Source organism: Lactuca sativa, chromosome 3, assembly GCF_002870075.4.
Source record: "Lactuca sativa cultivar Salinas chromosome 3, Lsat_Salinas_v11, whole genome shotgun sequence".
Lineage (NCBI taxonomy): Eukaryota > Viridiplantae > Streptophyta > Magnoliopsida > Asterales > Asteraceae > Lactuca > Lactuca sativa.
In genome coordinates this window covers 41,421,983-41,440,390 of record NC_056625.2, presented here as the reverse complement: position 1 = coordinate 41,440,390, position 18,408 = coordinate 41,421,983, and the positions used below count along the sequence as shown (strand labels likewise).

The following is an 18,408-nucleotide window of genomic DNA, read 5'->3' as shown; positions in this document are numbered from 1 at the left end:
TCTCTAAATTAATTCTAGATTAATTATAGATCAACACTAATTAAATAATATGGTTTTATATTAATATATTAGAACTTATAATATATTAATAAATCATAACTTATACTATTCTCAAAAGATTATCCATAAATTGTTCGGGTGAAGTGCAACCCAAATGGACCACGCCGGGTCGGGTCAAGTACATACCAAATATAGTTACGGACTTAGACACTATATCCAACACTTTCTGCTCTGCCGCTAGGGCAAGGCAGTGTCTACAACAGGGATGCATGGACTTTATTGCGTATGTGGTGGATACGCGGGTTGTCACTCAGAGGTTGATTTATGTTTCCGATGTTCCAGTGGTATGTGAGTTCCCGAATGTTTTCCCCGAGGAATTGTCGGGTGTGCCTCCTGAGAGAGAAGTGGAGTTCTGGATCGATCTGATTCCGGGGGAGGCGCCTCGCAACTCCAGGAGCTATTGGGGAAGGGTTTCATTAGACCGAGTAGCTCGCCGTGGGGAGCGTCGATCATTTTTGTCAAGAAAAAGGATAGTTCACACCGGATGTGAATCAACTAATGGGAGTTGAACAAGTTAACGGTGAAGAACCATTATCCACTACCGAGGATCGACGATTTGTTTGATCAGCTTCAAGGAGCATCTTGGTTTTCCAAGATTGAATTGAGATCTGGGTATCATCAGATGAGGGTCTGCGAGGAGGATTACGAGTTTGTGGACTCGTTATGGGCATTACGAGTTTGTAGTGATGCCTTTTGGGCTCACCAATGCACCGACAACGTTCATGGACCTCATGAACCGGGTGTGTAGGCCCATTTTGGATCGGTCAGTGATCGTATTCATCGATGATATTTTGGTGTACTCGGGGTATAGGGAACAGCACGAAGAGCATCTTCAAGAGATTCTTGAAGTGTTGAGGATGGAGAGACTTTATGCTAAATTCTCCAAGTGTTATTTCTGGTTACGAGAGGTCCAATTTCTGGGACACCTCGTTAACTAGAATGGAATTTCGGTCGACCCGGACAAGATTAAGTCAGTTATGTAGTGGGAGGTGTCGAATTCCCCATCCGAGATCAGAAGTTTTCTGGCTCTGGCAGTCTACTATCAGAGCTTTATCAGAGATTTCTCCAAGATTGTTGTTCCTCTCACTAAATTGACCAGGAAGGGTGTTATCTTCTCTTGGGGGCCTGACTAGCAGAAATCATTCAAGACTCTTCGCCAGAGATTGTGCGAAGCTCCAGTGCTAGCCCTTACGGAGGGAGTAGAGGACTTCGTAGTCTACTATGAGGCATCCATATCCGAATTGGGTACCATGTTGATGCAGAAGGGGGACGTGATAGCATATGCGTCGACGCAGCTGAAGCCTCATGAGATAAGATATCCCACCCTTGATTTGGAGTTGGGGGCGGTGGTATTCGCCCTCAAGATTTGGTGCCACTATCTTTATGGTGTCTGATGTACCATATACACAGACCATAAGAGCCTGAGATACCTTATGGATCAACCCAACCTGAATATGAGACAGAGGATTTGGTTGGATGTAGTGAAAGACTATGACTGTGAGATTTTGTATCATCGTACCAAGGCTAATATGGTAGTCGGTGTCATGAGTCGGAAAGCAGTGAGTGCTCCGATCCGAGACGTGTGTATGAGGATAACGGTGATTACTCCAGTCTTAGATACCACCCGAGAGGCCCAAGTGGTGGCCATGAGACCAGAGAACCATAAGAGTGAGTGGGAGATCAGACAGATTTATGAGTTTGAGACTGATAGTTGGGGGCTTATGACCTTCCATGGGCGAATATGGGTGCCATATTCGGGTGGATCCCGACGGATTTTGATAGAGGATGCCAATAGGTCGAGATTTTTGATCCATCCGGGGGCCACCAATATGTATTTGGACTTGAAAAAGGATTATTGGTGGCCATGTATGAAGAGAGACGTGGCATGGTTAGTCGAGAGATGTTTGACCTGTTGTCAGGTCAAGGCAGAGCACCAGCGTCCCCATGGCTAGTTGCAGCCTCTGGAGATTCCCATGTGGAAGTGGGAACATATATCCATGGATTTTATTACCAAATTACCGAGGACTGCGAGGGGTGTCGACGCAATATGGGTGATTTTAGATTGGTTGACAAAGAGTGCTCACTTTCTGGCTATAAGTGAGAACTCTTATACGGAGAAATTGGCCAAGGTCTATGTTCGAGAGGTGGTGGCACGGCACAGAGTGCCAACATCGATAGTATTAGATCGTGATGTGCGTTTTACTTCCATATTCTAGAAGAAATTTCATGAGGAGTTGGGTACCTGGATACATTTCAGCACCGCATACCACCTACAGACAGACGGGCAGAGCGAGCGGACGATTCAGATGCTCCAGAACATGCTATGCGCAGGTGTTATGGATTTCGGTGGGAGTTGAGACTCCTACCTGCCATTGGCTGAGTTTTCATACAACAACAACCATCACTCCAGTATTGGGATGCCTCCCTTTGAGCTTTTCTATGGGATGAGGTGCCGGACTCTCATTTGTCGGGTGGAGGTCGGGCAGAGAGTGATAGGGAGCACTCGGATAGTGCTCAAGACAACAAAGCAGATCCAGCAGCTTAGACAGAGGTTGCTGACGGCCCAGAGTCGTTAGAAGAGTTATGCAGATCGGAGACGTTCCGAACTAGAGTTCCAGGTCGGCGATTTTTTTCTCCTAAAGGTATCCCCATGGAAAGGAGTGATTCGATTCAGGAAATGGAGCAAGCTGGGCCCTAGATTGTAACGCCCGTAGATCCGGGCTAGTCAATTTAGAGGCAATAGGGGTCGAAAATGACTTTTTGACAAAATATTATTAAGAATAAATAATCTCAACCAAGTTTTAGTATATGTTACAAGGTTTCCGTACATATAAAGAGCGTCGAAATCCGAGTTATAACAAAGAAGTTATGGTCCGTCGAAGTTTTACGGCAAAACCGGCACGACACCGGGAGACGTAAATAGTGAATTTATGATAGAGCTTCTTTTAGCCTTAGTAATCTAAATGAAAGTCGTAGAATATGTTAACCTGAGAGCGTCCATAAAAAGAACACCCAAATCTGACTTCTTATGAGGAAGTTATGATTTTTCGAAGTTTCGGCTTAGCGATGTACAGCCCGAAGTTCGAGTATTAGATCGAGCGGTTTTTAGCCGACACAACCTAAACGAGAATCGAAGATCTCGTTATTAGTAGCGTAACGATAAAAAGACAAATGCAAATGGACATCGGATAAAGAAGTTATGAGATTTTAACGGACCAATCCTGTCCCGGCCTATTAAAAATATAACTTTAAAAATAAAGTCAAAATTAGCCGACGGAGTCTAAACGAAAGTTGTGGAGTACGTCTCCACCTACGCGTGGATATAAATAACGTCAAAACCGGAGTTCGTATGAACGAGTTACAAATTATAATAGCATATTTACGTATTAAAATAAAGTATAAATCATATATACGTACACATATATATACATATGTATATATCATTAGAAAGGTATCGACGATGCGGTCATTATAAGACTAATGTTGAGTTCTTTCGACATTAGTTTAGTGCAAATATCGTTAAATCTATTTAAAATAGTATTATAAAGGGGTGTTTAGTTGTTTATATAACTATAAGGTCATTAAGTAATTATGAAGGGTAGTTTTTGTAAATTTAATTACTATAAATAAGAGGCTTGGACTCTCATATTTCTTGCACCATTCTTTTGATTCAAGAGTCTTTCTCTCCTTATCCGCCGAGTATTTCGGTCCCTCGTTATTCGACTTCTCTTTCTGTAGTTTTAGTATAGTAAGGTGAGCGCTGAAGCGCTGCACGAATCTTTCTTAGAAAGATTCAGCGACGAAGTTCTGCCCCTGCAGAGCCCGACTCCTAACTGAAATCCCCTTGAAAGTAAGTTATGCTTACCCTATTTTAAATATAGTTTATATTTAAAATTAGTATTGTTATTATAAATTTATAATAAATATTTGAGCTATTATTATGACTTATATAAGTGTCGTTATAATATCTTTTTAACTACTCGCGGTACGGGGAATCTGGTTTAAAGGGCCGCATAGGGTTGTTGGATTTCAGAAGTGCTATACGCCAAAATGGTCCTGCCCTCCGGTGTTTTATGTCTGGCCCTTGTCTGTACATAGTGGTTGGAAAGTATTGTTTAAACGCTTATATAATAATAATAATAATAATAATAATAATAATAATAATAATAAGACTAATAATTAGTCACGGTAATATTAGACTAAAATCTAGTGGTGATAATACTAGGTTTCGTCAAAGGAAATTATTTTAAAGTAAACGAAGCGTTGTCCGAGTACCGAGTCACCACCTTCTCAAGTGAGTGCATAGTGACTTTCAGCTTACACATAGATATGAAGTATTTTATATAAATTACGTGCTATGTGTGCATATTATCTGAATACTTGCTATCTATGCTAGATGAACGTTTTATACATGTTTTCAATGATTTAAACTGTATATGTATTTTCTATCTACAAAATGTGTCGGGTAAAACATGGGTAGATGTAATAGTTGCTATGTGACAAAATAAAATAATGAGAGGCCTTGTTATAGATGTTAATGATGATCCAGTCATCTAGCGGAGTATAGATGACGACCACGGACTATTCTAGACAGTCCAGTGGAACACTAGCAGGCTCGCAACCTGTAGGTGTTTATTCGAACTGTGTGTTTATTTGAACTGTGTGCTCACCAGATGTACTCCATCCCCCACATTGTTGCCTTAAGGACATTTACGGCTGAGGAATCCCCTTAGCAGTAGTGTCCATCCCGATGATAGTCCTTAAACTAGGTCCCTTGTGTTAGATGTCTTAGGGACGTAGAGTGAGGATAACGGGAATGGGTAATCGGGTTTGTTTGGTTTGATAAAGTTAATAAACTTATTTATTGTGGGTTGAAAACCCTATGTGCTCACCAGGCTCCCAAGCCTGACCCACTCAGTTTCTTGTATTACAGGTAGTGGTGCATGAGCATAGATGTGATGTCTTGGGATGAGAGATTAATGGATTTTAGGCCTGTAAATACAGAATAATGTAGTAAGGCCTATGTTGTATTGTTTATACTTATGTACTGTATCGAACATGACATCCCGAGTCTTTTTAATGAAATACATTTCTACGGAAATGCTTTTGATAAATATTTATCATAATATTGTTTTGGGACAAATTCCGCAACTCTTTTATTAAAATATTACTCTGGTTTTGAAATAAAGTATAAACAAAACCGGTCTTTTCTGGCCGTGATTTTGGGGATGTCACATAGATACATTGGTCCTTTCAGAGTAATTGCTCGAGTAGGTAAGGTAGCTTACCGACTAGAGCTGCCTGCAGAGTTTATCCATATTCATAACACTTTCCATGTATCCCAGCTGAGGAAGCGTGTAGCCGACGAGACGGCAGTGGTCCCTTTAGAGGACATTCAGGTTGATGATGGCCTGAACTACATTGAGAAGCCAGTGACGATTTTGGATAAGAAGGTGAAGATCTTGAGAAATAAAGAGGTGCCCTTGGTTAAAGTTTAGTGGCAACATCGGAAGGGATCCGAGTGGACTTAGGAGCCGAAGTCTGAGATACGTGAGCAGTACCCAGAGTTGTTTCCAGATAATGACTTCAAGGACGAAGTCTGATTCTAGCGGAGGAGAAATGTAACATCCCAACTCCCATGCATAGATTTAAATGTTAATTATATTCATATTGATAGGTCAACCCGACGAGTTGGAGGCCCCAACTCGTCGATTAGAGACTGAGATTGGCTGTGTGATTTTAGAGCAAATTCGACAAGTTGGTGAATCGAAGTCGACGAGTTGGAGCTGAGAGTGAAAACCCTAATTTTTAAGGTTTGAACCTTATTTAAAGGACCTTAAGTCCTTTACCCCGTCTCCCTCATCACCTTATCACCCAGAGACAAACCCTAATCAAGCCATCCTCCATTTTGAGAGTGCGTAAGGATAAGAGTATGTGTTCTTGGTGCATTCCTTGAAGAAACTTGAAGAGTAAAGGGCTTGGAACAAGAAGGAGCCTTTAGATCCGGCATCCATTCAATTGTAGCAGTCACCTGAAGGTAAAAAGCTATTACCTTGATCACTTATTTATTAGATCTCTTCATAAGATAGTTTATGGCCATTCCTAGCTTCTTCTTGAGTGATTATTTGTTTTGAGCATGCTTTGAAGCTAAAACTTCAGAATGGGACACTATTAGGCCCTTTAGGCCTAAAGACTCAAGATTTATCAAGCTTTGGCCAATCCTCATGCCTTAAACCCCTTGTTGAGTCCTGTTTTGGCAAAGTTAGCCCTAAATGCCATGCATGGACGTAAAGCTTGCAGCTTTATACGGTATGTCATCCCTAGAAGGCTAGATCTAGTGTTTGGGGCCTTAGTCTTACTTAAAAGCGTCTGAATGAGAGAAAGGTATGAAGGAACTCGACGAGTTAGTTAGGGTTTTCCCCCCGATATTCTAGACACTATACAAACTCGACGAGTTGAGTCGAATCTTCCTGATTTTCTTAGAACGGAAGGAACTTGACGAGTCACATAGATGCACCCGACTAGTTGAGTTAACATGGACTGTTGACTTGAGTGTTGACTTCCGTTAACTTTTAGGGTTTGGTCAAGTTGTGGACTTTGGAGACCATGGAGAGGTAAAATGGTCTTTCACCCTTTCAGAGATTTAGTAGGGGAGTTAGGTTAACATCTTTGGAGTTGTTAATGCAAATTGTTAATTAGTGATGATTATGATATATGTAGGCGGATTTTAGACCGACCGTTTGAGTATGATACATATTTACTTACGAGGTGAGTCTCTCACTATACTTACCTGAGTGGTAATTACTATGCGACCGGAGGGTCTTATTTGTGTTACTGACCGGAGGGCCATGCGTGTTTATACTGAGATATGTGATATTATGCATTCTGTCTTTATGATTTATATTATATATTATTCTGTGCTTTTACTAAGATAGGACCAGAGGGTCCAACTGAGTCATGAGACCGTAGGGTTTTCACTGAGATACAGAACTAGAGGGTCCAACCCGAGCCGTGAGACCGGAGGGTCTTCACTGAGACACATGACCGGATGGCCTTATCGAGATATAGCCATGATAGGCTAATTATTTATGTGTAGTATTTTGGGGAACTCACTAAGCTTTATGCTTACAGTGTTGTGTAAAATGTGTTTCAGGTACATCTTAGGATCACGACAAGGCACCGGCATAATTGTACACACCAGCTTGTTCATTTATGTTTTGAGGATTCTGGGATATGCGACAAACAGTTTTTATGATTGTGTTTGGAAATATTTATAGATTGAATATGAGAGTTGTTAAACTGTGTTTTGTGTAAAATTAAAAATGAAAATGTTATTTGAAAATTTATAGTGTTGCAACGATAGATGTAGTCATCATTGTCCCATTTTGATCTCCTCTTTGTTGCCTCCAAAGTTCCATCTTCAGCAAATTCTGGCATGCTTGTACTCAAAACATACACCACTTTTAGAGTGGTCAAGATGAACTTCAACTTCTTCTGCCATCTACGAAAGTCTTAGCCTTCAAATTTCACAAACTTGTCATGTCACAACTCGAAATTTTTAAACCCAGCAAAGCCTAAACCCTAGCCAAGTACAAGTGAAACTTCACTACAATCCTTGTTGCATTTTTTCATCTATAGCCTTAAGGATTGTGAATATAGCTAACAAAGAAGTATAGATTGAAACCTAAGCTAAGTTAGGGTGTTATAAATGAACATAGGGTGAAAGACTAAGGGTTTAAACCATAATTATTACCACTAAATGAGTTTTCGCCTAAACATAATCAATAATAAGGAGTTTTCGCCCAAAGTATTAAAGAATATAGGGTTTACGGTTTTGAATTGGTTCCATATATGAGTTTTCATTTGCCTTGATCCAAAAACTCATTGAAACCCCACTTAGGGCGAAAACCCAATAAGGTACAAATGAAAACACATGCTTTGAAGAGACTAGAATCTGTAAACACCTTATTCTAGTAAAGCTAAGATCCGAAAACACACTTTCTAGGAAATAATTCATCTGTAAACACTCCTAAATATCTCCATATCTTATCCATAGTTAGCTTCCTAATGTGATTAGATCTGTAAACCTCACATTCACCGCCTCATGAACTTCCTTCATACTTAAGATACATAATAGAAATCATTTGTTACACTTCTCACACTCAGTAAACTATTTCCTCATAATTCTCTCTCAAGTCTCAAACTTCTTTCCTCTCAAATTTCATCCTCTTTATTCAAGTTCCAGGAGATATTCAACTTAACGTAGTTATAAAACTCAATAAGTATTCTTCATTTTGGTATTTATGCAATACATAAATTGTAGTTTCATCACATTCGCACATATTATTATGTGTTTAAATCTATTAGGAAGCAACATATTTCCCATATTATAGCTCGAAGGTCACTGATTTCATTTTGATATCTAGTCAAAACCGCACATAAGGTGAGTTCATACCCCCATATTTTTCCAATCTTTTTCAATGTTTATAGAGGGGGGGGGGGGGGAATACAAGTAAAACACAAGAAATTTTGTGTTAAAAAATACAATTTACTTATTATGTTTTCCTTACCATTAATATGCATTTTAAACGTGAAACTTGTTAAAACATGGAAATAAACTTATAAACTATAATAGGTATAATAGTTTATGGATTATATGAACTATTTTACAGAGTCCAGGTTAAAACATGGAAATAAACTTATAGACTATAATAAGTATAGTTTATGGAACAAAAGGATATTTTTACAAAATTACCTGTTATTTATAAAAAGGTTTTCGCATTATTAGTTGTAAATTCGTTGAAGCTAATTGTGAGACACGTCTTCGTGTACTTACCTAGGTACCAAGGGAAGTCTAGCCTTATAAACCAGAGTCTCCTGGAGGGAGAGTGTGAGTTTGTGTATAGATCTATACGGGACTGACAATTTGCACATCGACTGTTAGCTACAGTTGGACCGGCAGGTCTACAGGTGACAAACGTCATTAATGATATTGACGTCCGGTTCACGTCATATCAGGATATCTGTCATATTAGTATGGTTATACAAACTCACAAGGAGAAAACAACGATATATTTACGTAGTAATATACTTTTTCTTGAACAATTTCAAGGGATATTAACTATATGATTACTCAGTATATACAATAGGGTTATATAAAACTGAAGTCCGGTAGACAGTGGAATGTGTGACTTCCACCTTATTTCCTGTTATTTGTTTGGTTGTGGGCTTAGGGAAGATTCACTCATTCAACTGTCTCTTCGATCTCGGTTATATACAACTCGTATGTACTAAAGTGATCATAGGAGAGTAGTATCTTCGCATCGAGTTTTCAGGGCAAACACATCTTCAACTAGTTTTACTTATAGATAAAACTAGGTATCATTAAACTAAGTATGGTAATTATACTTGAGCTTTTCGGTCTTGGAACGATTAAGACTACAAATCGGTTCTATAGAAAAGATAGGATTTTCTATGATAAGCATCAAATTTACAAAAGGTTCAACACTTATTTACATACTATTATAACATAAAGGACCTGTAATGGTTAATTCTATGATTCCTTAGTTTATACGTCAGTGTTATATATAAATAATATCCGATAGGCAGTGGAATGTGTGAATTTCTCCTTACTTCCTGTTCCTTGTTTGGTTGTGGGCTTAGGGAAGATTTACAGATTCAACTGTCCGTTCGATATTAGATTATATATCGCTAGTATAAACTAAGTGATTATAGGAGGAACTATTGTGGTCACCATTTTACCAAGAAAATATAGGATTTTCTGAACGAAACACATTCATCATATTTAAAAGAATCATTAATGTTAATTATGTCATTACTTAGTGAATACATTAGAATTATATATAATGTAGATCTGATGGACAGTGGAATGTGTGACTTTCGCCTTACTTCATGTTCCTTGTTCGGTTGTGGTCTTAGGGCAGACCCACACATTCAACTGTCTATTAGATTTGTATTATATATAATTTGTATTCACTAAATGATCACAGAAGGAACGGGCACGGCCATATTACTCACTAAGAAAATATAGGATTTTCTTAATGAACACTTTCATCATACCTCAAAGATCTATTACAGTTAACTCTGTAAGTACCTAGTGAATATGTCAGGGTTATATACAATGAGGATCCAACAAACAATAGGATGTGTGATTTCCGCCTCATTTTCTATTCTTTGTTTGGTTGTGGGCTTGGGGCAGAACCACACAATCGATTGTCTATTCGATCTGGATTATATATAACTTGTATACACTAAGTACTCATATAAGGAACTAGTAAGAGTCATTTTACTTATCATTCATCACATCATAAAAATATTAGGATTTTTTGGAACAACACCTCATGTTTTACAAAGAATAAAGTGCCTGTTTTCTAAAACAAAATACTTATAAACTCACCAACTTTAATGTTGACACTTTGTTAAACCACTTGTATTCTCAGGAAAGTTAATAGACAAGTGCTTTCTCAGATGTTACGAAGACGGAGCATAGTAGCATTACATATTACCTTTTACTGTAGTTTTAATTTTAAACAAGTAATGTTTTGAACACAATGTAAATACAATGTTATTAATGCAACGTTTGTTGTTGCTTTGATTACTATTATACAATTTTTGTGATACTGTACATGACGTCCTCCGCCTCCAAACGTTTCTGTCGTTCCGATTTGGGGGTTTGACATATCAAACTTGCTTGTCATGTCCTTTATAGAATCGCCACTTTCCATGATCACATAAATAATTTAATCTTTGTTAGAAATTTGGGGTATAGAAATGCTTGGAAATTCCTAGAATTATGATATCACTTTTAGATTAAAGTATTTGGGTGGTACTCCCAATCTTTATTCGGATAAGATTTAAAATATGAGAGCAAGAATAGAGAATGTGATTGTTATGAATAGAGAATGTACCAGAAAATGAGACTAAAAATTGATTTATGATCTTTACAACAGTTTTAAACCTTCATAAAACTACCAAATCTGACATAAAAACAGTTATTTGGATAAGGGTCAAACCAAGGTTCAATTCTCTAAAAAACCGAATTTTTGATGCATTTTTAATATAGCAACATAACCTATATAAAAAAAATTTCGCGCTGACCTAGCAGCTCGTCCCCAGCCACGGGCTCTGCCCCTTGGACCCAAGGGTCTGCTGCCCCTTGGACCCCACTCCCATGGGCACTTCCCCCGGACCCCCCGTTCGTTTTGGGGCTTCGCCCATAAATGACAATGTACATTGAAAATTTGATCAAACTTAAACAAGTGTGCACTGCATACCTCCCTTACCTGTTTAATATTTATCAAGATCATTTTTGGTCAACAACTTAATCCTATTACACTTAAATAACATTGATGATAACAAATCACCAACATTTCGAGTGATGGCTAGGGTAGGAAAATTGACCTATCATTTAAACCTGCTTGGGGATCTTAGTCAGATTTACAACACCTTCCATGTTTCTCAACTATCGAAGTATGTAGTTGATGATTCAACAATGGTTCTTTTGGAAGATATACAAGTCGACGAGCGTCTGAACTATGTTGAGAGACCAATAACTATTTTGGATAGGAAGATAAAGGCCTTTTGCAATAAGGTGGTAACATTGTTCAAGGTTCGGTGGCAACATCAAAAGGGTTTCAAATGGACATGGGAACACAAGATAGAGATGTGCGAGCATGACCCAGAGTTATTTGCAACATCAAACTTCGAAGACGAAGTCTGATTCAAAAATGGGGTAGAGTTGTAACACCCAACCAATCAGGTATTTCCATTCTTAATACAAAGTATTTAGTTATTGCAAAAATGGTCCTTACGCCTTGCGTACTTCGGTTGTACGCAGGGCATAACCCCTTAATGAATGACACAGGTGTTTATAAGTATGTCGGGCGTACTCAATTGGTATGCCAGGCGTACTCGACATATATGTAAACCCTAAATCCGGGGTTTTGAGCACTATTTAAGCAACTTAACCCACATAAACTCATTCTACCTTCAGCCTCCATCCACCCAAATGACCCCTTGCAAACCTTAATATTCATTTGAGAGTTTTTGATCTTTTAGACTGTTTTATGTTCATCTTTGAAGGAAGAAGATCATTGGAGTGCACTTGGAAAGCTTTAAGCATTGTATATATGGGACTTGAACCTATCAAGTAACCTCTAGAAGTTATAAAGTTCTAAAATTGATGAATGCTTCACTAGACCTTGTTAGTTTTTAAGTTTTGTGCATTTTGATCCCATAATATTGGTCTAGTTGAGTATGAGCTACTCCAGACCTTATGAGTAACCTTTCCTTTCATCCATGCATGAGTATTGGGGCTTCTAATCTAATGATATGTTAGGGTTTTTAGATTTAGAGACTTTCTAGTCATGCAAAGTCAAAAAGTTGGAAACTTTATGATTTCATAGGTTATTTGGGGTTATATTTGAGACTTGGATGTAAGGACTTAAAGGAATAAACAGCTAATGAGGAAACTAATCATGTACATAGGGCGTACCTAATAGTACGCAACGCATACTGGGATGGATCCCCATAATTTAGGGTGGAATTCTCTACGCCATGCGTAGAGATAAAGTATGCAGGGCGTACTTAGTCTGGTTGAGATTTTGACTTTTGACTTTTGACCTTTGACCATGGACTTGACTAAGTTTGACTTAAGGGCATTCTGGGAAATTTAAATAATAGTTTGAGTTTGGGTCCTTATTATTTGTATAGGTTATCTGTAGAGACAGTAATTGGAGAAGTGATATGTTCAACTATTTTTCAGACTGTGAGGTGAGTTTTCCTCATTGTACTTATGGGTCGAAAGCACCAATGTCATACCATTAGGTTATGTATCATAGTATATAGGATGTTGCTATGCTGTTAGATCTGCATGATAATTTGTTTGCAGTTATATGTTTTACTAGTTCATAACCCATGAAACCATGGTTACAAAATTAATTAAATTTTCATAGTAAAAACTCAAAATTATTAATCAATTATTTTAAATAAATTATTAATTAAGAGGTTTTCTAGTTATATAAATTTATAATCATTGATTTAAATAAAAACATAACCTTAAAATCTGTATTAATTTTATTTTAATTTTTATTATAATATTATTTAATTTAATGTAATTAAAGTAGAGAATTCAAAATTTAAATTTTGAAATGGAGAATCAGTAGGTTGACATGTGACATTACATTAGTTAAGAGGCGTTATAAGATGACACATGTCAGAAGGAGAATCAACATATTCTTTTATTAGCATAGGGGTTTGTTGTATATGTCGACATGGTGCGATTTGGGTAGAGGCTTTACTATTATGTGCATAAGTTAACAGACTGGGACATTCTAATCCGATGATTGATTGGGCCTAGGCAATCCAGTCCGATGATTGTGGGCCAAGGGTAATCTACTTCGATAACAATGGACCCAAGGGCAATCCAGTCTGATGACTATAGAGCCATCATGCATGTTTGTATCTGTTTTGTTGTGTGATGTATTTTTTTGGGGGTGGGGGTGGGGTAGACTCACTAACCTTTGGCTTACAGTTTGAATTTAAGGTTTCAGATACTTCAGAAGACATGGACAAGACGAAAGTCTGATCATGCACATCATCCTGGACTTTTATATGATTTTAATTAAGATACTCTGATATATGATTGTGACTGTTGGAACCTTTTTTTTTTTTTTTTTTTTTTTTTTTGTAAAACTTATGAATTTGAAAAATAAATTTTGCCTTGATTTTGGGATGTTAAACTCATGTTCATGGTACATGAGGGTTAGTGATGGTAACAATAAAATACGAAGAGACAAGGAACAAACCATATAATTTAGTTTGAAATAGAGATGAACAGTTTTTACCAAATCTCGATCATATACCAATATTGGTACAGAACCTTACCGAATTTAAAAATATGAGGCGATACTCCGTACTCCAAAATCATGATATTCGTGATTCGGTACCATCGGTACCGGTGCTAGTACCGAAAACCGGTACCATTTCCGGTATTGGTACCAAAGATAATATGAACATCAAACCTAAGGGACGATTGATGTAAGTTACTCTAAAGACCAAAGATGTTATAAACATCAAACCTAAGAGACCAAACATGTAAGTTAGTCTAAAGTTTATATGTTTGTTGTTATTAAACAAAGGCTTGACTACTTTATACTTTTGGAGAAACATTTCCACTTATATAATGCATATGGAAAAACTCAAACCTCCCTTTTGTTCCTTTCTAGAGAACCAGACCTACTAATACACACAGACACACTCACGCACAGTTATCGCATAAACCCTAGGAACTCCAATCTAGAGAGAGAATCAAACAGCTATGGGGTACTGAATTCATCTTCACCAGACACTCTTTTTCACCTTCCTCCGTCTTTCCACGTTCCGGAGTCTGGACACAACCTGCCATGGAAGACACTCGTTTTGATCGATTTCCGGTCACCTTAGACCCAACTGCTCAAGAATTCCGACCGACATACCCTTTGTCTTTACCCCCACCTCATACATACTACTCATACGCATACCCTTACAACTTCTACAGCGCTCCACTACCTCCTCCGCCACTGCCGCCGCCCGTTTACGTTTCGCCAAAGCCACCGTCTCTCGCTCCAACACTCCCACCACCATCAATCACCCCAACGCGTACGCTCCTCCTTAGCTCCGTCCCTTCCGACGTGAGCGAGTCGATTGTCAGGCGAGAACTGGAAGTGTTTGGAGACGTCAGAGCCGTACAAATGGAGAAAGTTAGAGATGGGGTCGTCACCGTTCATTTTTACGACCTCCGACAATCCACGGAAGCGCTTCACGAGATTCAGGAGCAACACATGCAACAACAGTGTCGTCTACGGAAACACTTCGATGCACTCACGTTTAGCAATTCGGCTCCGTCGTATGAATACCATCGTAACACCTTTTTATGTCCTCCACTCCCTCCGCCGGCGCCTGGACTCATCGCTGGTCGCGCCGTCTGGGCACAGTTCTCCTTCCCTGTCTCCGTCGGACTCCCTGATGGATATAACCAAGGCACAATCGTTATTTTTAACTTGGACCCCGATATCGCCGCCGGAACACTCAAAGAAATTTTCGAAGCTTATGGTAATCTAATAAACTAATATAAAAAATTAATTATGTGATTTATCATGTATGTATAATCAATTCCAGTTTCTTGGGACGACATAATTTCGTGGTATTGTTGTGATAGGTCGCTTTCCTAGTCAAATTGAGATCAATCTTGATGATGTTGATATTTTTGTTCCAACTTTTGGCATTTACTTGTTCTTCGTTCAACACATCGATTTGCTTTTATTTCTACACGAATCAAATTATTTTGACTTTTTTTTGGTTTATGAAATTTAAAGGAAGTGTAAAGGAAATTAGAGGGACGCCATCGAAGAAGAACCAGAGGTTTGTGGAGTTCTACGACACCAGGGATGCAGCCAAGGCTCTTATGAACATGAACGGCAAAGAAATCGACGGCAAGACGGTGGTCGTCGAGTTCAGCCGTCCCGGTGGTCACAAAAACAGTCCCAAACACTTCCGATTAAACCCCATTACCTCCCCTCGGCCACAGCCGATCATCCTTGCACGAAAATTCCCAGCGGAGTCGCCTGTTTATCGTCCACCTCCACCACCATCGCCACCGGCATCATCGCATAATAACTCAAGGAGTTCAAAAGGCATGAGCGAGCTTGGTGGAAACGGTAACGTCGTGGAATGGTATCGTAGTTCGTTGAAGAAGACAGGAAAGAAGCTACCGGAGCAATCAGCAAGTGGCGGTGGTGTTTGGAGTAAGCAACGGAAGGGTTCTAGACAAACGAGAGAGAAATATGATCCAAGGTTTTTGATCAAGGAAGATGGGATTATTTCTGAATCAAGCTTTTCAGATTCAAGAACTACAGTTATGATCAAGAACATCCCTAATAAATACAGGTTTAATTCTTTCTTTATTAATTTGTTTTCTTGAGTCCATTTATAATTTATCCGGAAGCGAAGATTTCAATTTTGTGTGCAGTCAGAAGCTGTTGCTAAATATGCTGGATAACCACTGCATTCACTGCAACGAGCAAATAACCGGCGGCGATGGTGGAAGCAGCGGAGAGCAGCCACTCTCCTCCTATGACTTCGTCTACCTCCCTATTGATTTCATGTATGCGCTTAATTTACAAAATTATTAATTTTCATTAATAATAGGAAAACATAGATCGTGTAACTGATGGAAAAAATTGGTGCAGGAACAAATGCAATGTGGGATATGGATTCGTGAACATGACGTCGCCGGAGGCAACATGGAGGCTATACAAGGCGTTTCACCATCAAAACTGGGAGGTTTTCAACTCGAAGAAGATCTGCGAAGTTTCATATGCTAGATTGCAGGTTCGATTTAAATCAGTTTCTCAATCCTTCCTTTAAATAACAATTAACACAACTCGCACATTGATTTTCAGGGCGTGGAGGCATTGAAAGAGCACTTCAAGAACTCAAGGTTTCCATGCGAGACGGAGGATTACATGCCTGTGGTGTTCGCTCCGCCGCGAGATGGCCGGAGACTGACTGAGCCATTACCGATCGTAGGACGAAGTATCATAACGTTATCGGATCATGAATCGAGTTTGACAGAAAGCGAATGTTGTAATAGTAGTAATAATGCTTTGGTTGTAGAAGATGTGAATTCCGATGTTAGTAACGGCGGCGCTGCCAGTGACGGCGGCGGCGGTGGTCATGATTGAGAAATATTATTAAATTCCTTCCCTATTTTATTAAAATAAAATAGTAAAATGAGTTTTATTTACTGTGCATTGCATCAGCATTCAGCTGCAGGTCGCTGGCGGCCTATTTGCTCTAGGCATAACCCTTTTCAATAGATCGAATTCAGATAATGATCTCCGTTCATTAAAAATTTAAAATTCTTTTTGAAAACCCTAATTAATTACAAAATGGTATTAAATATATACAAAATGTTGTATTTTTGATTCATTAATCCTGTTTTTTTTGTTCAAACTTTATAATTTGTTGAAGTTATTTTTTTGGTCTATGTATTTATTTTTTTAACGGGTTTTACCAGAGACAATGAGGAACTTACGTATTTAATCGTTTGTGTTCCTAAACTAGTAAACTTGAAAAAAACGTCGATGAAGAAACTTTGATTAAACCAAGATGGTTGAGAAAAAGCATCAGTGAAATGTCTCTCGATCTTAATTCTTTGTAGGATTGTATTTCTTCAGTTTTCACTTTAGGATATAAGGTTCTTGTTGAAGTATCAATCTACGATGAAGCAGCATGGATGTAAACCTAGATGATGGAGAACTGCTAAACTGATTGTCGGCCTACATTCTTCAGTCTGCTTTTTAATTTTACGTTCTATGAGATTTCTTTGGTATGAAATGGAGAAGAAACATGCTATATGTTAATGGAGCATTACATTTACTCATTTTCAACCTATAGTTTCGATGTCTTTGGTATGAAATGGAGAAGAAACTTGATATATGTTGATGAAGCATTACATTTACTCATTTTCAATCTATAGTTCCTTCAATCTTCTTCGATATGAAATGCAGAAGAAACGTACTATATGTTGATGCAGCATTACATTTACTCATTTTCAACCTATAGTTTCTTCAGTTTGAAATGGATTTTGTTTACATATATTAAAAAACAGGATTGTATGAAATGCTGAAGAAGAAAATGGTTGGATTTAAGTTTTTCTGATTTCGATTATCATGTATAGGTACCAATAATATTTTGTTACGATGATAAAGAAACACGTGACCCATATCATAATTTTCATTAAAATTCTAATTGTCTTGTAAGGTTATATCTATGTCATGTGATAAAGAATCAAAGATTTTGAGTGATCAAGTCTAGCCATTCTAAGTGATCAAGACAAGATTCTCTAAGTATTCATGACCAAATTGCATTCAAATATTAGAATAAGCATACTAATAACATCCATAATAGGGGTCTTTTCAAAACATTTTTTTTAAAGGGAACTTCCCTAACGATAATTTCCGAACCAGTTTTTACACGTCAACTACTCCTTATTGTGAACATGAAGCTATTGCTTCATCCCATGGAGGCCTAAATTCAATGCAACCAAACCCCCATGGCCATAGAGACCTAGTAGTTTTCATTTCTTAAAACAATAAAGAAGTTTTTTCCTACGGTGAAACTTTTTTCACCCAAAACTTACCGTTGTCAAGAAAGCTTGTTAATTAATCCTCATTGAACTTTTCCAACCATTATGGTGGACTCATATGTATTCAACAAATTATAATTAACTAACTTGTAATATAAATGGTGCAATAATATAAATGATATTTGATGTGTCCCACATGA

The 18,408-nt window shown here is 38.1% G+C and overlaps 1 protein-coding gene across 1 annotated transcript; it reads left to right on the top strand.

Moving 5' to 3' along the window:
• The first annotated feature begins 14,279 nt into the window (after positions 1–14,279).
• On the top strand, positions 14,280–16,864 carry LOC111881561 (protein terminal ear1 homolog). The gene is made up of 5 exons (XM_023877957.3): positions 14,280–15,171; positions 15,435–16,005; positions 16,088–16,222; positions 16,308–16,449; positions 16,521–16,864. The coding sequence occupies exons 1-5, from the start codon at positions 14,484–14,486 to the stop codon at positions 16,800–16,802; spliced, it is 1,818 nt and encodes a 605-aa protein (XP_023733725.1). The 5' UTR covers positions 14,280–14,483; the 3' UTR covers positions 16,803–16,864.
• The last annotated feature ends 1,544 nt before the right edge of the window (positions 16,865–18,408 follow it).

Excerpts from the sequence above, each read along its gene's own strand:
- LOC111881561 (XM_023877957.3), top strand. The coding sequence starts at position 14,484 with ATGGAAGACACTCGTTTTGATCGATTTCCGGTCACCTTAGACCCAACT. Across the intron at positions 16,223-16,307 it reads TACCTCCCTATTGATTTCAT|GAACAAATGCAATGTGGGAT; the intron begins GTATGCGCTTAA and ends AAATTGGTGCAG. Across the intron at positions 16,450-16,520 it reads TTTCATATGCTAGATTGCAG|GGCGTGGAGGCATTGAAAGA; the intron begins GTTCGATTTAAA and ends ATTGATTTTCAG.